This window comes from Hyla sarda, chromosome 5 (assembly GCF_029499605.1).
Source record: "Hyla sarda isolate aHylSar1 chromosome 5, aHylSar1.hap1, whole genome shotgun sequence".
NCBI classification, from domain to species: Eukaryota; Metazoa; Chordata; class Amphibia; order Anura; family Hylidae; genus Hyla; species Hyla sarda.
Window position 1 is genome coordinate 309,228,352 of NC_079193.1, and position 23,423 is coordinate 309,251,774.

At 42.7% G+C, this 23,423-nt stretch overlaps 1 protein-coding gene across 1 annotated transcript in view; it reads left to right on the forward strand.

Moving 5' to 3' along the window:
• Positions 1-23,423, forward strand: part of GDAP1 (ganglioside induced differentiation associated protein 1) — a 72,220-nt gene that overhangs the window by 6,567 nt on the left and 42,230 nt on the right. The window contains exon 2 of the mRNA XM_056522173.1: positions 17,114-17,272. Within this exon, the coding sequence (XP_056378148.1) occupies positions 17,222-17,272 (51 nt within the window). The 5' untranslated portion in view covers positions 17,114-17,221. The remainder of the gene's footprint in view (positions 1-17,113; positions 17,273-23,423) is intronic.

Genomic DNA, 23,423 nt, shown 5'->3' on the forward strand with positions numbered 1-23,423 from the left:
TTACCTTACATTTATCAGTGTTGAACCTCATCTGCCACTTCTCAGCCAAAACCTCCAACCTATCCAGATCCATTTGTAACAGTGCACTGTCCTCTATAGTGTTTACCACTTATATTTAGATTGCTACTTTACTATTCAACCCCTCTACAAGGTAATTAATATATTAGAACAGAACCCAAGACTGACCCCTGTGGTACCCCAATAGTAACAGTCACCCAATCAGAATAAGTACCATTAATAACCTAGTTTAAAATGTGGTATCCCAATACAGGACCGGGTCCTGTCCCTGTCTAAAGTCCCCTCAGCTAGAGTCCCTCCATTCCCCAGGGCTCTCCTGCAGGGCTTGCCCCTTGGTCGCCTCATATAGATATATTTCAGTATAGTGTATAAATGTATAGGACCTACCCTGGTCACGTGGTATATGATAGGTCATGTGATAGGTCATGTGATAGGTCATGTGATAATGTCATGTGATGTACCCAGAGTTCTCTGGGTTCAGGACTTACAGGCTTTGCAGCCAATTGGATTAGTCCAGCCCCCCCTAGTATATAAGGAGCTGTAGTCTGTAAATTCACCCTCTTATCTCCCAGATCCAAAGCAAGCACAATCAGCGTATCTTCATTAATCTCAACTAGGCCAAAGCTTAAAGAACCAGCAGCCACTAAAACCTGTGTGACTACTATTCCACTCAAATCTTATAATTAGTAGCACAGTGGCCTGCTTAAAGCTAAAGACTATTAGTCCCAGCAAAGCCTGTGAGGAACCTGCGTCCCGGTTACCTCAAGAGAAACTGTACAATTGTAAAGACTGTTTGCATAGAAGTTCAAGTAAAAGTTTCCAGTTATCCCGTAAAATCTGCTGTGGACATTCCATTTATTATCCCTGCCATTTTTGGGCCTGTTGTCAGGACCTCCAATACTAAGCAAACCCCACCCTGACTTCACGACAAGTAAGGGTTAAAACCACCAGACCCTGTTACACCATTGCCTCACCCAGCTCACCACAAAAATAAATTGGAGCTCAACATAAAACATTTATTTTTTTCAAGATATTCCAAAATAGCATCCCTTAGGAAACCCTGAAACAATTTACATACAACCCTGGTTAAACTAACAGGCCTATAATTCCCGGGGTCACCTTTTGACCCCTTTTTCAATATTGGCACCACATTTGCCATGTGCCACTCCTGGGGAACAGTCCCTGTCACTATAGAGTCCCTGAATATAAAAAATATTACAATGTCTATTACATTACTTAATTTCTTTATAAAACGGGGGTAAATGCCATCTGGACCTGGTGATTTGTCTATTTTGATTTTTTGTTGGCGGCACTGTACTTCTTCCTGGGTTAGACAGGTGACCTGTACTGGGGAGTTTACCTTATTTATCTATTAGTGGAGAAGAATGTGTTTAATATATTTGCTTTTTCCTGATCCCCGTTTATAATTTCTTCTTTCTCGTTTTTAAAGGGCCAACACTTTCATTTTAAAATTTTTTTAACCTTTAATTACGTGTATATATATATATATATATATATACGGTATATATATATATATATATATATATATATATATATATATATATATGTTTGATTTTACTTTACATCTGTATGCAATTGAGATACACTGCATAGCCAAAACGTGTCTTGCGTTAATAAACACAGTTCAGCATTGAAAAAGAAACCGGTAGCTTTGCTGACTCAGCATTTATCATCAGCTGCTTGGGAACATTTCTGTACAGCGAACAGTTTTCTTCACTACATTGAGATTAATTTCTTTACATTTGGAATCAAATTATCCTCTTGCACCACAAGTGCTGCCCGCCATCTTTGGAACTTAAAAAAACTAAATGGACCCCTTTGCAAGATTTTCTATGGAACTCCATATTTCCCAGCTGTGTTCTTGTTGTGTGCATTATCTCTGTGACATCATTATTTATTTATTTTCATTTGCTGTGAAGTCACTATGTGCATTATCGTTGAACTCTGACATCACCGTATGATGTCTGCAGATTCTGTGACACCCTGAATGGTGAAATCAAAGAATGTATCATTTCTATGCAGTGATATCCCAGTGTGCAATATCCCTGTTAGGTTATGTTCACATGTCCAGAATGTCCACATGGAAAATCGTGCAGTGTCCGCAGAAAAAATGAACACGTTATTTCTTTCTGCAAACACAGAAGACAGACATTCCGGACGTGTGCACAATGCGGAATTCTGCCAGGAAATTCTGGACGTGTGAACATGGCTTTATTGTGACATCACTGTGCGGATGATTACACTATTATGACATCACTGTACATTGATGTGTGGGGCCCATGATTACATTTTATGCCAATGCCCAACTGTATTAAAATGATATTGCTGGGCTTTGAAAACAAATGTATACAAATGATGGCAGACATATGCATCTGTATAGTCATATATCTGTCTATATCCTTGAAACCATCCGCTTTACGTAGGTACAGAATGCATTGGCCTGTATTTTGTATGAACATTCCTGAAACTTTGTGTACAGTAGAAATCCTTTAACCATAGACAAACAGGACTGATATTCTTATCACTATGAGATACATAATTATTTACTTGTGTCTATAATACTAGATGACATATCACAGACTCCCATATTTCAAGCACAGTGCTGAGATCCGCGCCATTCACTGACAATATTTTAAGGAATCTGACTTTCTGCCTTCAACACCCTGGTCTCTGGATGATGGCTGTTTAGTTCTGCCAGCGACTCACTGGGTATTTGGTAATCGGATATAAATAAAGATGAATGACAGATGAAAGGGGGTGTACAGGGAAGGGGAGGAGGAATGCGTTTGCAATGACTCATAAAGTCAGTTCTCATTACCGTATCCTACAATTTATTAAGACAAATAGCATAATATAAAACGATTCAATTACAGAAAACATCAAGATCATTAATGTGAGGAATTGCCTTCTTCTAACATTGGCTATACAATGCCCATTAACTCCTTAGGGACACAACATTTTAATTTATTCTTTTGTAATTATTATTATTTACATTTTTTTATTCTCGGAATTACGGAAGGTATTACCTTTTTATTCCTCCATCAACATACATGGGCATTGGGCTTTTTTGGGGGGACAAGTTTTGTTTTTCATTGGCTTAACTATGATAGCACCAGGGTCCCGCCCAGTGGTCGAACCCCCCACGATCAGCTACTTATCCCCTATGCTGTGGCTAGGGGATAAGTTCATTTCCGCTGGAGTATAAAATAATATGCCTCCCCAAATCAAACCACAACAAATCAGACCTCAACTGGACACCTAAATAGAGAAACTGGACCCCAAAATGTATTCAGACCCCCAAATCATACAAACTGCTCCCATGGCCATTCTCTCTCTCATTGAGTTCTCTAGTGGGTTCCCCTTCCACATAGACTGGTCCCCCCCCCCCCCCACAAACTGATGTCCCTGCCTCCATACATAGATAGCCCTTAACATACAGATTGGTCACACTGTCTCCTCATGTAGATAGCCCCCACACAAATGTGTCACTTTCTCCCTCACACAGCCCCCTAAACACATAATAAGGTCACCCTGCCTCCCTCACATAGCCCCCTATACACACAGAGACTGGCCATCCTGATCTCCCCCCACCCCCCACAGACTGGTCACTCTCCCCCACCTCACATAGATAATGCCCCACACAGACTAGTCACCATGTCCCTCCTCACATAGAAATCCCACCCACACATTACTATCCCCCCCTTACATAGATAGTCCCCAACACACAGACTGGTCACTCTTCTCCATCACATAGATATCGCCATGCACAGACTGCCACCCTGTTGGTACAGGCAGGTAGTACGGGTGACACTGATGCTAACAATACTTACCTATCCCCATTCCGTAATCCTGTTAGTCTGTTATCTTCTTTAATCCGGCAGATGTGCACCAAGCCTGCCGCCGGGTTAAATAGATATCAGAAGGGGTAGGTAAGTATTGTTATCATCAGTGTCACCCGCGCTACCTGCCTGTACCAACAGGTTAGTGCAGGTGACACTGATGGCAGATTTCCTTTAAAACCATGTTAAAAATGCATAGCCTTTATCAAATACAAAAAATACAATAAATAAAATCAGCAAAACTCTACAAAAACCGTTACATATCCTCCCCCCCCAAAAAAACTCTGCATGAACATACCCTAACAACCCAGCAGTAATTGTACTAGTGAGCAAATTCAATTCTGATACTTATGTACAATACATCCCAATCCTACACAAGTTCACCACCTACACAGTATGCTACCCCAGAGCATATATATAATAATCCTACATAAAAATATGGGTCGACTCAACAAATGATGAATAATACATCATCTTTATTGGGTATACACATACACATATACTATATAAAACTTTTTTTTTTTTTTAACACACACAATGCAGCAAAAAAAAAGTCCTGCAGGGGAATGGCCAGTAAGAAATGGTGTAGAGCAACAATATTATTAATTAGGATTATTATGTACAATACATGTACTTTAGGACTCTCAAGAAACATGAATATTTAATAACATACGTGGGTACGGTTAAATGAAAAGGTTACAACTAGCGAACTTACAGTAAATTCGATTCGTCACAAACTTCTCGGCTCGGCAGTTGATGACTTTTCCTGCGTAAATAAGTTCAGCCTTCAGGTGCTCCGGTGGGCTGGAAAAGGTGGATACAGTCCTAGGAAAGAGTCTCCTAGGACTGTATCCACCTTTTCCAGCCCACCGGAGCACCTTAAAGCTGAACTAATTTATGCAGGAAAAATCATCAACTGCCGAGCCGAGAAGTTTGTGACGAATCGAATTTACTGTAAGTTCGCTCATCTCTAGTTACAACAGGACAATTGCATTTCTGCATCTTACACTTTGTATCAAGTGATTATCTTGCTGATATAGCAATTGTTGGTGACATTACCATGAAACTAAATTGTGGGACAATGACACTAATTTACATGATAGCCAATGGTTATGCTGGTATAATACAGTTGCCTTTAATATTGGATTCTGAGTTCATATCCAAGGAGGGAAGCATTTGTGCAGAGTCTGTGTGTTCTGCTCTTAATGGGTTTCATTTCATGTTCTCCAATTTCCTATTACAGCTCCAAACTCTAAGATAGAGATAATAGATAATAAATTCCAGTGGGGATAGGGACTAATCAAGGACTGTGGAAACACTATGTTATAAGTATATAAATAATGTGAAAATAATGAATATCCATGTTATATAATGTTAGAAGTAGAATGATGACATCACTACTGTCCATGTATAAATTATGCGCCCATTGTAAGGATATACATTCCCTGATAATGTAATATACCGTATTTTTCGTCCTATAGGACGCACCGGCGTATAAGACGCAAACCCAATTTATAGGTGCAAAATCTAAAAAAATTAAGATTCTGAACCCAACAGTGGTCTTCAACCTGCGGACCTCCAGATGTTGCAAAACTACAACTCCCAGCATGCCCGGACAGCCAACGGCTGTCCGGGCATGCTGGGAGTTGTAGTTTTGCAACATCTGGAGGTCCGCAGGTTGAAGACCACTGGTATAGGAGGTAGTACTCACGTGTCCCCGCCGCTCCGGACGCGTCACTGCTGCCCTGGATGTCGCTCCATCGCTGTCGCCGCGTCCCCGTGGTGTCCCCGACGCTCCGGACTTCTTCTTCCCCGGGATCCACGCTCTCCGTCGCCATCATCACGTCGCCGTCATCACGCCGCTACGCACGCCGCTCCTATTGGATGACGGCGTGTGCGACGACGTGATGACGTCGAAGGAGAACGCAGGGGATCCCGGCACGGAGAAGACACCAAGGAGGCAGGGAAGGTCCCTCCCGGTGTCCTGTAAGTTGTTCGGGATGCCGCGATTTCACCGCGGCGGTGCCGAACAGCCCGACTGAGCAGCCGGGTTAGTGTTATTTTCGCTTCAGACGCGGCGGTCAGCTTTGATCGCCGAGTCTGAAGGGTTAATACAGGGCATCACCGCGATCGGTGATGTCCTGTATTAGCGGCGGGTCCCGGCCATTGATGGCCGCAGGTATTCGCCGTATAAGACGCACCAACTTTTCCCCCCCAGAAAAAGTGCGTCTTATACGGCGAAAAACACGGTAATAAAGTATATGATTGATGGCAGTATTAAGCCAGCAGTAAAATTAGCATAATCCTCTCCAGTGCAGAGAGACAGTTAAGAAGTGAGGAATTTGAGGAGAGGAGGGGGCAGCGTATATTGTGCGACAGGGGGAATGCTTAGTGCGGGGCACATCCCAAGAATAGACACTAGTGAATATGGCCATGTTCCTGCAGCACATATCACATTCACTCAGTGCTGCCCAAACACCAGCGCTCACCCAGAGACACCCAGAGCTTTTTATTAAATATTTAGACAATCAGTAATCCCGAGTTATTCTGGAGAATATCTGGCTACATGTATTACGTATTTGTTACGCAAAGAGATGCCACACACATGCAGGCATACCTTATACGTGTATAGGTATAAATATATTCTGAAAGGAGGATAATACTGCTATAAAGGGTTCTAGGAAGATTGTAGTAATATTCAGTTCACCTGTAGACTCATTCTACTATCCAAGGTACCTACAGACTAATCCTCATATCTAGGATATCTGCAGGCTTCTTCTTATGTCCATTATACCTACAGACTCATTCATATATCCAGGGGCCTGCAGGCTCATTCTAATATCCAGGATAACTGCAGAGTTAATGATATGCAAATTATATAACAAATATTGAAAACACTATTATGAGCTTACACGCCTTGGATTGCTATCAGTGTGATTGTTAAAGGTGTCGCTTGGGAAGCACAACAGATCCTACCTCTTCTTCCTCCAGGCGCTCCACTTCTGCTCCTTGGTCCATGTCCACATGCCATGTACATTAGCTGCATGATGTTAACGATGCTGCGGTGACATCATACATCTATTGAACATCATGTGTGGGTGAGGTTTCTCCTGCACATAATGTTCTGGACAATCACCCTCCGGAGACAACATTCTCCATATACGACTAGGTAATAGTGTTGAGCAGCATAGGCCATATTCGAATTTGCGAATATTCGGACGAATATTCATCATATATTCGCATATTCGTAATACCCTCGTTTTATTTTTGCATATGCGAAAATTAGCATATGCGAAAATTAGCATATGTGAAAGTTAGCATAAATAAAAATTAGCATAAACGAAAATTCGCGCCAGTCTCACACAGTAGTATTAGAGCCTTCTTTACACCACACAAGCTGGAAGCAGAGAGGGATGATCACTGTGATGTGTACTGTGAAAAAAAATATATATTCGTAATTACGAATATATAGTGCTATATTCGCGATATTCGCAAATTCGTGAATATGCGATATTCACAAATAAAATTAGCTTTGCGAATATTCGCGAGCAACACTACTAGGTAAGTGATCCCTCAGAGAGATGAAGATGTAGGACTTTTTCTGCTTCCCAAACAACCACACTAAGGTGGATCGCTTTGCAATTGGCTACCAATAATGTCCCAGATGTGCTCAATAGGAGACATGTCTGGAGATGCTGCAGGCCATGATAGCACCTTTAGGCCATGCAGGCTGCTTACAGTAGCATGGCAAACATGCGGCTTGACATTGTCATGTTAAAAAATGGCTCCTGGGACGAGTTGGAAAAATAGCTGTACAATTAGTTCCATAACCAAATAAATATAATATCGAGCTGATAGTGTATATGAAATAAACACTTTAGGGATCTGCCTCTTCATGCCTTGGTTCACGTGGTCTTCAGACCTATCTCTGGCGATCACGGGGTCTAAGACAAAAACGTGACTCATTGCTCAAGAGGATAGATCTTTATTCCAGCCTCCATTGCTGTCTTGCTCTGCATGATAACCTTTGAGAGCAGTGGCATGGGGTGAATGGAACACATGTAGCTGGATGTCTGGCTCGTAGCCCAATGTCATGTGTGGTGTTGGAGTGCGATGTGAGGTGTAGGGGCAGATGGTGTTGCCCAGGTGTAGATGGTGTTAACCCCTTAGTGTTCGTGAAGCCAGGGCGTGGTTTGCCTATGTAACCACCCGAAGGTAGTCCTGTTAGTCCTAGGTTAGGCAGGGGTAAATAATAGTCCAAGGCCAGGTTAAGGTTAATGGTAGCTTTTACTGAGGTTGAACAGGTATAACAGTCTTTACAGGGCAATAAGGTTCCCAGAGAGGTGACCAGTAAGACGAGGGACCTCACAGCTTGCTGGGACTTGCAGTGACTTGACAGACTCTAGCGCTGCCATGCTGACTATAACTGACTTGACTTGACTGAAGATATTGACAGCAGACAAAGATGACTTGACTCACTGGCTTCTGGCTGCAATTTAGGCTTGAGGCCTCCAGATATGCTGGACACTGGCACTGAGACGTCTGGGCTGGACTTGACCTCAGCAGAAAGTGCGGTGTAAGGGTATGTTCACACTGAGGAATTGGAGAGGAATTTCTACGAGTAATTCTGCTTGCTTTTTCCTCTTCAAATCATTCAGCAGTGAAAACCCCATAGAGCTGTACAGAATTTCTGCCCCTCAGTTCACAATGAGGAATTTCCTCAAGCAGAATTCTGACGAGGAAGTATGTTCCGCTTGAAGAAAGAACATGTTGTTTTTTTCAGGCGGAATCAGTGCCGTTCTCCCATAGAGATCAATGTAATTTTTTTTTTCAGTCAGAAGCATTTCCAAGTGAAATCCGCACGGAATCCGCGCAGAATTCGTGCGGAATTTCCGCATGAAAAAAAAAAGAGGAGTATTTATGAATAAAAAAAAAAATACATATATCCTCTTCTCCTCCTCCGCATGAAACCTGCATTTCCGCTCGAAATCGCTGCTAATTCTGAGCGGAAAAAAACCTGTATTTTGGGGTGAAAATCTTCAGCGTGATTTCCGCCCCAATGTGAACATACCCTAAGAGAGAGATTGTAGTACCTCCCCCTCTTATAAAGGGGGGCTGAGCAAGGAGCCCATAGGCCAACTGCAGGTCACCTGGTGCTCTCTGGGTACTAAAACATAGTACCTAAATATGTGACAACTCTTATAATGTGACTAACAACCATGAGACCATATCAAAGGTCCTTTACACTTAGTATATAACTTATACACATTATGGGGGAACACTGCAGGTGAGCCCTGAGAAAGTACAGGGACTCAACCTGACAGGACTGTAGGAGCATATCCCGTTCTGGGACACCATAAACCCCCTACTTAAGTAAAGTCGCCCTCGACGTCCATCCTGGAAGGCTTTGAGGAGCGAAACGGCTACGGGGCCACATGCAGTCCTGGGGCATTGCAATTAACGTCCATATCCAGGCTGCTTGTTGACAAGAACTGATCAATATCTCTGTATTAATGTCCATACATGCTCTGTTAGATTTGTGTAAGTGAAAATAACCATGGAATTACCGGAGAATAAGGACTATGTATAATAATGACAACATACCTATGACTTATGGACTATGACTATGCATTTTATGACATTCGACTGCATTTTATGACAGTTGACTATACATATTACATTTGACTATATATATATATATATATATATATATATATATATATATATGTATATATATATATATAACATTCTATACATGACTAGACATGACACTGGTGGATTGGGTTGCCGGAGGCTCTCTGCCCAATGTCTGATGGTTTGTGTAGACACAGTTTAACGTACTAAGCTTGGTATGTGATATCTAATTTCACTTGCAGTACAGAATTGACCACTATGTGCCATTCTTCCAAACTGATGATGTATCTTTGCAGAGGGTTGCCTCTGTGCACCTCCTGCTGTCATTCCAGTTGTTTTCCAAAACACTGGGAAAAACAATGTTGAGCAGTGCTAATACATTGACTTATGTGCATAGTGAACTGCACAAGGGAGATTTCATAAAACCAGTGTAGAGAAAGATTGGAGCATTTGCCCATATCAACCAATCAAACTGCTTCTTTCATTTCTAAAAAGGCCTCTGAAAAATAAAAGAAGCAATCTGATTGGTCGTTATGGGCAACTGCTCCACTTTTCCTCTACACAGAATTTGATGAATCTCCCCCTCTGTTTGTGCTAAGTGGCGATAGGTAGCATGTCAACGAACAGGAGGCTTCGCACAACCATACTGCACTGACTTGGTTTGATTTCTGTGATCGTACAGTATATCCTTACAGCTTGTCCTTCTTGGTATTGCAGTTTCAATGTTAAGTGTAATATACATGATAACTACATGTAAATTTTAATTTACAGCACACCCACAGGCACATTCTAATATCCAGAGTCCCTAAAGGCACATTTCATTTACATCATAAGTGCATCTTTAGACATACATTTTGGCATATGTTAATAGCAAAATCAATACTATTTATCATCTATACAGTACAGACCAAAAGTTTGGACACACCTTCTCATTCAGAGTTTTCTTTATTTTCATGACTATGAAAATTGTAGATTCACACTGAAGGCATCAAAACTATGAATTTACACATGTGGAATTATATATATAACAAAAAAGTGTGAAACAACTGAAAATATGTCATATTCTAGGTTCTTCAAAGTAGCCACCTTTTGCTTTGATTACTTCTTTGCACACTCTTGGCATTCTCTTGTTGAGATTCAAGAGGTAGTCACCTGAAATGGTCTTCCAACAGTCTTGAAGGAGTTCCCAGAGATGCTTAGCACTTGTTGGCCCTTTTGCCTTCATTGGGTTCAGGTCTGGTGACTGTGGAGGCCAGGCCAGCACCCCATCACTCTCCTTGGTCAAATAGCCCTTACACAGTCTGGAGGTGTGTTTGGGGTCATTGTCCTGTTAAAAAATAAATGATGGTCCAACTAAACGCAAACCGGATGGAATAGCATGCTGCTGCAAGATGCTGTGGTAGCCATGCTGGTTCAGTATGCCTTCAATTTTGAATAAATCCCAAACAGTGTCACCAGCAAAGCACCCCCACACCATCACACCTCCTCCTCCATGCTTCACGGTGGGAACCAGGCATGTAGAGTCCATCCGTTCACTTTTCTGCGTCGCACAAAGACTCGGTGGTTGGAACCAAAGATCTCAGATTTGGACTCATCAGAGCAAAGCACAGATTTCCACTGGTCTAATGTCCATTCCTTGTGTTCTTTAGCCCAAACAAGTCTCTTCTGCTTGTTGCCTGTCCTTAGCAGTGGTTTCCTATCAGATATTCTACCATGAATTAACAGTTGTTCTAGAGTTGTGTCTGCTGCCGGAACTCTGTGTGGCATTGACCTGGTCTCTAATCTGAGCTGCTGTTAACCTGCGATTTCTGAGGCTGGTGACTCGGATGAACTTATCCTCCGCAGCAGAGGTGACTCTTGGTTTTCCTTTCCTGGGGCGGTCCGCATGGGAGCCAGTTTCTTTGCAGATCTTCATGGTTTTTGTGACTGCACTTGGGGACACTTTCCACCTAGAATAGGACATATTTTCAGTTGTTTCACACTTTTTTGTTATGTCTATAATTCCACGTGTTAATTCATAGTTTTGATGCCTTCAGTGTGAATCTACAATTTTCATAGTCATGAAAATAAAGCAAACTCTTTGAATGAGATGTGTCCAAACTTTTGGTCTGTACTGTATATATATATATATATATATATATATATATATATCAGCAAGGAAGATAGTCCGGCACAGAACTGTTGTTTGCAGTTAAGAACTCTGAACTTTATTTCAGTATAATGCAGTAAACATTATCCTGTGTACTGCATTATACTGAAATAAAGTTCAGAGTTCTTAACTGCAAACAACAGTTCTGTGCCGGACTATCTTCTTTGCTGAAATTTGTGAGAGCCGAAGGCGGTACCGGTGTGTCCGCAGCACGGACTAAGGAGCAGTTGCGGGTGTGGTGAGCGGTAATCCATTGTTGTGTATATATATATATATATATATATATATATATATATATACAGAAAGTTTTTAGACTCTTTCACTTTTTCCACATTTTGTTATGTTGATATTAAAGGGGCACTCCGGTGTTTTTTTCTGCCTCCTGGCTTATTTTTTCTCTGATATGCATAGTAATCTGTGACTCCTTATATAGAGAGGGGTGTTTTTTCCAAACGATGTCCAATCAAGGTGTAGAAAGATCTCATAGAAATAGGAGGACCCATAGCTAAATGTCAAGTGTTATAGCAAAGGATCTAAATACTTCTGTTTTACTTGTGCTCAGGGCTTACATTCGGGCTTGTAAAGGCAAGGACTGAAACAGAACTATGCAAACCATAACGTTGACTTACCAAGCGGCTTGCGTTGTTCCGTACTTGTGATTGCACCTTGCATACAAACCTATGTACTTATATCAATAAATGACTGGCAAAGCGGTTGAATTGTGCCCGAAACCGCGTATGAGGGCACGCCTATAGAGGGCAAAAAATCAAGAAGTAGAGTTGATAACATCCCTAACCATAATAACCAACACCAAAATTCGTCATGTCTATCTTCCCCCAAGCTGTACATGCTAGACTCAAGGAACCAAGAGAGTTGTGCCTGCCGGCTGGCGACCACCTGGGGCAGTGTCTGACAATATGTCTGACAGAGAATATGTTGGAGACGCCTACTGCGTCACGGCCCAGCCCTGGAACGGGGCCTGACTACGTGCTAGCTGATTCGTTCATATTGGCATGCTCACTGTGTAAATGCCGAAAAGGGGAACCGATAGAGCTTGCCGGGCAACACGTCCTCCTGTCCCTGCTAAAGAGTGGCAAAAATTCATTGTGTAGAGATATGAAGAGTTGGCTGGACTGTACTGTGAGCCATATCCTGCCCTGCCAACATACCGTCCCGAATATAGTCTCCGAGGTAATGACCAGTAGCGAACGACGGGCCTCCCAGCCCTGATCACGCTTGCATTCTCGACAGATACCAGTAACAAATTAAGCCTAAGGACCGCCATGCCTGCAGACAGGCATCAACAGAACCACTGTGTCCGCAGACAAGACCGGCCTCTACACGACTATCGAGCCTGTAGATTCTGACAGGTCCTGCATGCTCTCATGCCTGTGGAAGGCCTATATGTGACTGTCGTACCTGTAACCTGACAGGTCTCGCATACCCTTGTGCCTGTGGATGTGACAGGTCTCTGCAATATTGCTGTGCCTGGAAAGGCAGTCTGACTCGATCCTCGTGCCTGTGGCGTGACAGGTCTAAGAGTGCCCTCGTGTCTGTGGAAGAGATAGCTGTTAATGTGATGCTGACATGCGCGGACAAGACAGATTGATGCGTGAAATAAACCGCCTATGAGTCATGACATAGTAACTCTACGACCTGTGTTTGGGGAAATACTGACGAAGCCTATTAATCTCCCTGCAGACGTGGCAGGTGGAGATGGTATGCAACCCCTGGGTTCATATTCATTTTTATTTGAATTATTATTATTATTATTATTTTATTTTTTTATTTTATTTATTTATTTATTTATTTTTTTTTTCCGTACTGCGGGAGTGAATGGCAGCTTCGTGCCTGGCATGATCTATGCGCGGTGACGCGAGATGAGACTAAGCTGTGAAACTATGCTGTGGCGCTGAAGAAGAGTCAGAACAGCCTACGCAGGGGTCCCCACTGAAAACGTGTCAGCCAGCCGGTTGACCCACATACCTAAGTGTATCGAGTCATGTTGCACTGAAGCAGAGTCAGGAACAACAGTCTTCACCAGGACCCCAACTGAAGAGAGTCCAACCTGAGGAACTTGGTGGGTGAGAGGACGCGCGAGGCTCTGACGACGTGTCAGTAGCAGCGTCAGTGTGTGATGCGAGTAACTGTAGTAAGCAACAAAAGAGGTGAAAGTAAAACATGGATCATCGGGTACGTGTTGCGACGTACATATATAAGAGTGTGCATGCTTCCTTTTTATTTTATTTTATTTATTTATTTATTTATTTTAGCGGGAGTGAAAGACCGCTGAGTGCCTGACATGATGTATGCATGGTGTCGTGAAAATGAGACTAAGTGTATGCTGTTGCGCTGAAGAAGAGTCAGAACAGCATACGCAGGGGCCCCCACTGACCATGTGTCAGCCAACAGTTGACCCACTGCCTATGTGTGACGAGTCATATTGCACTGAAGCAGAGTCAGGAACAACGGACTTTACCAGGACCCCGACTGGAGCGAGTCGGACCTGGGAACTTGGTGGGTGAGAGGACGCGCGAGGCTCTGAAGACGTGTCAGTAGCAGCGTCGGTGTGTGGAACGAGTAACTGTGGTAAGCAACAAGAGTGATGAAAGTGACATGGAAACAGTGGGTACGTGTCGAGAAGTACATGCGTGAGTGTACATGTTTCCCATTATTTTATATTATTATTATTTATTTATTTTTTAAAGTGTGTGTGATCTGACGGTGTCTATAACCATGGCTGCTCGGCGCAACCCCCTGGGGGCATGAGGGCTACGCCCACCATCCGTGTTTCGTGGTGTCGTAGCTCTGAAGGAGTGTCAGTAGCAGCCACTGCGAAGTGCTGTCCCCTGCAGGCGTGGCAGGTGTGATGAGGAAACAACCACCTATGTGTCGTGATGTTGTATTCAGAAGACATGACAGTAACAAGGAATGGGAAGCGGCTCTTCCTGCAGGACGTGGCAGGTGGAGTGGGTGTATACCACTTGTGTCGTGGCATGAAATGTGCAGAATGACGTGTCCGCAACAACAATAAACCGTTAGTACAAGCTAGGTGACTGGCGAGCATGGCAAGATGCGAATGCTTGGCTGAGACTGAGCAGTTACTATGGTAACGTGAATGTGGCATGTCAACTACAGGGACCAACCGCCGGTACCGCCATGTGCAGGGTAACTATATGTGACTGTACAGTGCCACCTGAGAATATCTGAACCGTGAGAAGTTTACGAGCGTGAGTGTGGTGTGCCGAGTGAGGTTGTACGTATGAAACAGTAGTAGCTATGAGCAAAGTGCGGCAACACAGTGTGGAGCTAGACACGACGATGGTTGTGAGTGTGCGTTCCGTGCAAGCCGCGAGCGCCTGAAATTGACGCAGCGGCACATGTGAGTGCGAAATGACCATGATGGGCACGGTGTGGTGCTGCAATTGTGAACGTCTGGCACTACGACTGTATTCACAGTATGTGGCGTGATGTACGTATGTGCTGCGTGTAAAACGGAACTGTACCCACTGCATGGAACTATCATATGAACTGTGACCGTACTACCGCTGCACTCGCAGCATAACCATTGTGAGCTTGTGTGCTATATGCGACAATGTGACTGTACTCCCTGCATGTAACAGAGTGAGCGTGTGTACTGTGTGTGATACTACTGTACCCACTATGTGCGACTGGGCGTGTGAATTGAATGCAACAACAACTGTACTCACTGTAAATGACACCAAGAGCGTACATACCGTACACGGTACCCCGACTGTACCTACTGTATCTGAGACTGTGAGCGTGTATTTGTACAATGATGTGACTGTGCTTGCGGCAAGTGACCCTGAACTTGAGTAACCTGTGAATGAAGCACTATGACGTGTGTGCTCTATACAACACTATAACTGTATGCCCTGCGTGTGCCGCTAAGAGCGCCTGTTGTGCAGGATGAAATTTCTGAATGTTTATACGTGGTGTGAAATGCATGCGCGTAGGTTCAGTAAGAACGGCGGGCGGTGTAGTACTGACATTACGTAAGAGTGGTGAATGTTGTGACTGTATGAACCGTATACGTGTTGTGTGCGGTGTGAAACCATGAGTACATGTATCGTGAGAAGCTACGTGTGGAACGGTCTAGGAGTGACTGCATGGTATGAGTGCTGAGAGTAGGTGCATGGTGGAAACGCTAAGGAGATGGCACAGAATGAGATGGTAAGGGTATGAGCGCCTAGTGACAGTGCAATATCAATGATATGAGTGAGTGGACTGCAAGAAGCTGTGGGCGACTGCCTGGTATGACGCTTATGAGCGGCTGCATGGTGAACCTATGAGTGAGTGCACGGTGTGAATGCTACGAGTGACTGCACGGCAGAACGCTGTGCGTGAACTGTGACGGAATAAAGCTAAGAGTGCCTATACTCAGATGCAGCCGGGGAGAACGCCGCATCCTGCCGACCGGGACCACGGGGAGCGAGGAGGCGGAAGAGAGCCCGACGTGCGGACCGGACCGGGCACCGTGCTGGACGTGGGCTCCGCCCCCTCCCGCGGCCGAGGAGGAGACCCGGGTCGTAACCAGGTGAGGGCCCGGCGAGCACCTAGACGGCGGTGGGCCCCGCCCCCCCCCGTGGCCCGGCGGATACGCTCCGGAGCGTGGGGACGCTGGTCTCGCCGCTCGGGCCCCCGGGAGTGGGGGGGGGTACTCTTGGGGAAGCAATCTGGGCCGCCTGGCAGAGGCTCTGACTATGTCCGCCGCCTGCGGCCGCCCGCTCTTCCGTGTCTCGCCCGGCCCAGTAGAGTGACACGGCAAAAGGGGGTGGCAGGGGGCCTCGCAGAGGGCGGTGAGGGGACCTGAGTGGGGAAACCGGGGACGGAGCTCTGGTCCTCTCCGGGAACCTGGAGCGTGTGGTGGTGCCTGACTGAGACATAAGGCCGGAGACCGGGTTTCTCGTGGTGGGACCTCTGCACGCTGGACGACCGCCGAAGTGCCTGAAAACCACGTACGCCCCGCCTGTGTGTTGCGGGGGCGTTTAATAGTGGTGCCTCCAGCAAGACCCCGCCTCTAGGTGCAGGGGGGCGTGGGAATTCACGCCCCCTCGCACAAATTCAGCCAAATAGGCTTCCTACATTCTTATTATGGCGTAAAAAGTTTGGATTGATGGGGAAAACATACATTTTTATTTTATTTTAGCACAAGGCCTTAATATAGCTAATGTGAAAAATAGGAAAAGGGTCTGAAGATTTTCCGAATACATTGTAATGATTGCCAGTAGTTTCATGGTCTCTATAAAAATAAAAAATTACATAGAAATTCCGCAGACATACAGAACCGTACGGTACACCTGTTGCCCAAACAGACTTACTATTTTATGCTGTAAATTATGACATTGTGCCTAGTCAGTTTATTAGTAGTATTCTCATGAATATCAGTTTGGCCCATATACTGTCTGTCTTCTCTTTACATTTGTAACAGGTGCACTGTAATACAGCCATGAAGAAGATTTCAGAAAACTGCAAAGAATAGAACATTGTACCATTAGCACAACACATCTACTAACTGCAAACACATGGACCATTCAGTATGAGAAATACGATAGCTATTCCTGCTGTTACATTAAGCAGTGAATATTTGGTGAGGATTTGTACTATTGCAATAATATGGTGTGGAAACTATAAAATAAGTGATTTAGTGGGAATATTGAAGGAATTGTTTGGTTGAGGCTAAGTTTCTACTTGGTTTTTTGTCCTGCGTTTTTTGGTTTGAAAAAACGCCTAAAAAAAAAAAAACGCAATTTCCTGCATCTGCCGTTTTTCCTGGTGTTCTTTCATTTGTGTGGAAATTGCATTTTTGGCCCCTTTGGTGTTTTATTTTTGGTGCCCAAAATTTGTTGGGTACCAAAAAAAAAAAAAAAAAAAGGATGCAGTAGTGATGGAAACTAAATGTATGTAATGAAATTTATATTTTTTATAACAAAATTTTAATTAATTTTTTAATATAGTGTGTTTGTTTCCCCTTTTTTTCTCTATTTTTTTTTTAGGTAGTGCTACTACTCCCAGCATGGAATAGAATGTTCCGTCATGGGAGTAGTAGTACCTGTACTAATAGACACATCGCCCGATGCGATCATCCATAATATAGCAGAGATGCGGAGCGGCTCTATACAGCGCTCACATCTCTGCACTATATTCCGGCCAATGATGTGAATAGAACATCACTCATTCATATTTTCCGCCCAGAGTGGGGATTGGCCGGATGGTTGTAGCCAATCACAGCTCTGAGGGAAATATGAATGAGTGATGTTCTATTCATATCACTGGCCGGAGTATAGTGCAGAGATGCGAGCGCTATATAGAGCCGCTCCACATCTCTGCAATAGAAAGGACGATCACAGCAAATGTCAGGAGTGATACCCACTGTGATCTGTCCTTAACAGCAGGTACTACTACTCCCATCAGAGCACGCTCTGCTCCATGTTGGGAGCTGTAGTACCTGCATTTAAGGAAATTTCACAGCAGATGTCACTCCTGACACCCACTGTGATCCTCCTGTATAATGTATAGATGCGGCCGGCTGCTCTTCTATGGTCCCCTGCACTGACGTATATATACACCTATTCATATTTCCCACAGAGAGTTGTGATTGGCTGGATAAATGAATAGGTGTATATATTCGTCAGTGCAGGGGACCATAGAAGAGCGGCTGGCCGCATCTATACATTATACAGGAGGATAGCAATGGGCAATCTGTCTATTAGTACAGGTACTACTACTCCCATCATGGAGCAGTGTGTGTCCCATGCTGGGAGTAGTAGTACCACCTAAAAAATAAAGAATAAAAAGTGAAAAACACACACACAATACATTTTTATTATTGTTATATATTTTTAGTGCCCTGCCCACACACATAAATTGATCCCTGTTTAAAAATTAATAAACATGTAGGTGTAAAAAAGATACATTTCGTTAAATACAATTTTTTCCATCACTACTGTATCTTTTTTTATAATTTTTTTAAATGGTACCCTACGAAATGTTATTAAAAAAGGTATCTCCATCACTTTTTGGATCGCTAAAGTCCAAAAGAGAATAAAAACCGCCTGAAAAAAATGCCAAAGTTAAGTGGAAAAAGAATTTAGCGATTTCTCATTGATTTACAGCTAACATCTGGCCGCAGCGTTTTTTTCGGCGTTTTTCTTAGAGTTTAAAAAAGAAAAAAAAAAAACAAGTAGAAACTTAGCCTAAAACTTTGATCAACTTTGATTGCGGCGTCTAAAGGGTTAATGCCGGGCATCGGCCCGATTGTCGGTGCCCAGCATTAGCCGTGGGTCCTGGCTGTCCGTAGCAACCGGGACCCACAGGGTTTAACCCATTCTCTGCTTGTGAGAATGGTTTAAACCCCATTATCAGGACTCAGGACGTATAGGTACAGTTTTAGATCAACTGACTTCAGAAAGTTAAACAGATTTGTAAATTACTTCTATTAAAAAAATCTTAATCCTTCCAATAATTATCAGCTGCTGAAGTTGAGTTGTTGTTTTCTGTCTGGCAACAGTGCTCTCTGCTGACATCTCTGCTTGTCTCGGGAACTGCAGGTTTGCTATGGGGATTTGCTTCTACTCTGTACAGTTCCCGAGACAGGTGTCATCAGAGAGCACTTAGACAGAAAAGAACAACTCAACTTCAGCAGCTCATAAGTACTGAAAGGATTAAGATTTTTTTTAATAGAAGTAATTTACAAATCTGTTTCCCTTTCTGGAGCCAGTTGATGTATAAAAAAAGTTTTTTTTCATGGAAAACCCCTTTAATCCCTTAACGACCACGGACGTAAATGTATGTCCTGGTTTGGCGGGACTTCCCGCACCAGGATGTACATTTATGTCCTGTGTATGACCGCGAGCATTGTAACGGTGCTCGCGTCATACACGGCAGGTTCCGGCTGGGATCTGCCCGTAATGGCGGACATCTGTGATCGTGCGGATGTCCGGCATTAACGCCTCAGATCCTGTGATCAATATAGATCACGGCATCTGCGGCAGTGCGGTACTATGAATGGATGATCGGATTGCCCGCAGCGCTGCCGCGGCGATCCGATCATCCAGCATGGCGGCCGGAGGTCCCCTCACCTGGCTCCGGCCGTCTCCAGGGTCTTCTGCTCTGGTCTGCGATCGAGCAGACCAGAGCAGAAGATGACCGATAATACTGATCAGTGCTGTGTCCTATACATAGCACTGAGCAGTATTAGCAATCAAAGGATTGGTATAGATAGTCCCCTATGGGGACATAAAAAGTGTAAAATAAAAGTTGAAAAATGAAATAAAAAAGTTTAAAAAAAAGTGAAAAATCCCCTCCCCCAATAAAAATGAAAATTGTCAGTTTTTCCCATTTTACCCCCAAAAAGCATAACATTTTTTTTTATAAACATATTTGGTATCGCCACGTGCGTAAATGTCCGTACTTTCAAAATATGATGTTAATTATCCCGTACGGTGAATGGCGTAAACATAAAAAATGTAAAAACGTAAAAGTCCAAAAATGCTGCTTTTTTGTCACATTTTATAAAAAAAAAAAAATTATAAAAAATTATCTAAAAATGTTATATATTCAAATGTGGTATCGATAAAAAGTACAGATGGAAAAATGAAAAAGTTATAGGTGGTCAAAATAGGGCTATTTTAGATTACTGATTTTGTACAAAAAGTTTTAGATTTTTTTTAAGCGATACAAAAATATAAAAGTATCTAGCCATGGGTATCATTTTAATCGTATTGACCCACAGAATATAGAACACATGTCATTTTTACCGTAAAGTGTATAGTGTGAAAACAAAACCCTCCAAAATGGCCCTCATATGGCCTTATATCGGTCTGTAGATGGAAATATAAAGGAGTTATGGATTTTAGAAGGCGAGGAGGAAAAAACGAAAACGCAAAAATAAAATTGGCCTGGTCCTTAAGGTGAAAATGGGCTTGGTCCTCAGGGGGTTAAGTACCAGGACGTCAGGGCGTACCTGTACGCCCTGCATCCTTAAGGGGTTAAAGGGGTACTACACTGGAAAACATTTTTTTCTAAATCAACTGACTGGTGCCAGAAAGTTAAACAGATTTGTAAATTACTTCTATTTAAACATTTTAATCCTTCCAGTACTTATCAGCTGTCATATGCTCCATAGGAAGTTATTTTCTTTTTGAATTTCCTTTCTGTTTGCCCACAGTGCTGCTGACACCTCTGTCCATTTTAGGAACTGTCCAGAGTAGGAGCAAATCCCCATAGCAAACCTATCCTGCTCTGGACAGTTCCTGATATGGACAGAGGTGTCAGCAGAGAGCACTGTGGTCAGACAGAAAGGAAATCCAAAAAGAAAATAACTTCCTGTGGAGCATACAGCAGCTGACAAGTATTGGAAGGATTAATATGTTTTAATAGAAGTAAGTTGATTAAAAAAAATGTTTTCCAGTGGAGTACCCCTTTAAGCCAGAGTTTTGCCTCACAGTGTCTCCTGGCACCTGTCAGGAGGTGAAGTTTACTGCACACAGGTAAAAACACAGACACAGTGGTGACATCAATGTGTTTCAGGCGCTGTACATGCCCTCATCCATGATGTTGTGTCCAATCCTTATACGCGTCGTTGCCATATTTCTGCAGTGCAGGGTGTAATATAAAGACCTGACAGCAGGCAAGCCTGTCCAGAATGGGGGTAAAGTCCATAAAGCTTTGTAACAGCTGCTTCTCTTTGAAAGCCATTGATGTGTATTTTAAGGCCTTCCTTTCAATAAACTCATTTATTAGAGCCCTTGTGAACCATGGTAAAAGGACACAAAGTTTAATGCAATACATTTTTTTTCCTGCTTATAAAGAGGCATTTATATCATACAGCAATCCTCAGAAACAGTGAGTGGCGTGTGTGGATTTATGCAATTAACCCGTTAACCCCTTAAAGGAGTACTCCGGTGGAATTTTTTTTTTTTTTTTTTTTTAATCAACGGGTGCCAGAAAGTTAAACAGATTTATAAATGACTTCTATTTTAAAAATCTTTACCCTTCCAGTACTTTTTAGCGGAGGAATGCTACAGAGGAAACTCTTTTCTTTTTGAATTTCTTTTTTGTCTTGTCCACAGGGCTCTCTGCTGACACCTCTGTCCGTCTCAGGAACTGTCCAGAGCAGCATAGGTTTACAATGGGGATTTTCTCCTGCACTGGACAGTTCCTGATACAGGCATCAGATGTCAGCAGAGAGCAGTGTGGACAAGACAAAAAAAAAAAAAAAGTTAAAAAGAAAATAATTTCCTCTGTAGCATACAGCTGCTAAAAAGTACTGGAAAGGTAAAGCTTTTTTAATAGAAGTTATTTACAAATCTTTTTAACTTTCTGGCACCAGTTGATTGAAAAAATTTTTTTTCCACCAGAGTACCCCTGGACGAAGCCCATTTTGGACTTTCATTTTTTCATTTTTTGCGCAAACAATTGTACTTTGTAATGACATCTTTCACTTTACCATAAAAAAAAAATAATAATATTTGTGGGCGGAATTTTATAAGAAAACAGCAATTTTGCAACTTTTTGGGGGGTTTTGTTTTTACATAGTGCACTTTATGGCAAAAATGATACATTAGCTCTAGGTTAATGCAATTAAAATGATTCATATAGCTTTTCTATTACTGCACTAAAAACTTTTAAAACTTTTTTTAACAAAATTGGCAAACATAAAATGGTCACTTTCTGACCCCTATAACGTTTTTATTTTTCTGTATACAGGGATGTAGAAGGGATCATTTTTTGTGCCGTGATCTGTACTTTTTTATCAGTTTTGATGGGACTTTTTGATCGCTTTTTATTATTTTTTTCCAATATATGATGTGATTAAAAATCAGTATTTTTGGTGTTTAGTATTTTTTACGTTTACGCTGTTTACCATGCAGCATCATAAACATAATGTTTTAATTGCTTGGACATTTAGGCACGTGGCGATACCAAATATGTTACTTTTTTCTCTTTTTTGTAAAATGAGAAAATAAGGGGAATTTGATTTTTTATTAGGGGAGCAGTTTTTATATAATCCTAGAAATGTATTTTATTTTATTTTTTTTACACTTTTTAAGTCCCCATAGGGGACTTTTATATGCAATCATCAGATTGCATTTACTGTATAATGCCATGCCTATGGCATAGAATTATACAGTGGGATCAGCCATCCACTGATATAGCCTGGCTTTGGTGATACTCAGGTGATACTCTTTTTACTGCACACACCGCACACTGAGATGATGTCATGACGCACTGCATGCAGGGTAAGCGCTGCTGAGAGTTTCTGTGCCGGAGGAGGCCTTGGTGTTGACGCAGGAGCGGAAGGAAAGGTGAGTGGGATGGGAATTCAGAATGAATGTTACGGACTGCGCCTGTCTACCACTCCATCCACCAAACATTTGCTTGTTATCTCCTATCCTATGGATATAGGATAACTTGATGATATGGAAAAAACCCTTCAAGGGCTTGTTCACATAGGCATAGGGGGAGATTTAGCAAAATCTGTGTAGAGGAAGAGTGGTGCAGTTGCCCATAGCAACCAATTAAACAGCTTTGTTCATTTCTTCTGAAAAATGAAATAGGCAATCGGAATAGTCACTATGGGCAACTGCACCACTCTTCCTCTACATAGGTATATATATAAATCTCCCCCATAATCTGCATGTTTTTTGGTGCATAAGCTGCACCAGTTTCTGTGCCAAAAAGCATGCACTGTCAGCTTTGAAAACCCTGATTCTATTGACTTCTGTGGGAGACAGGGA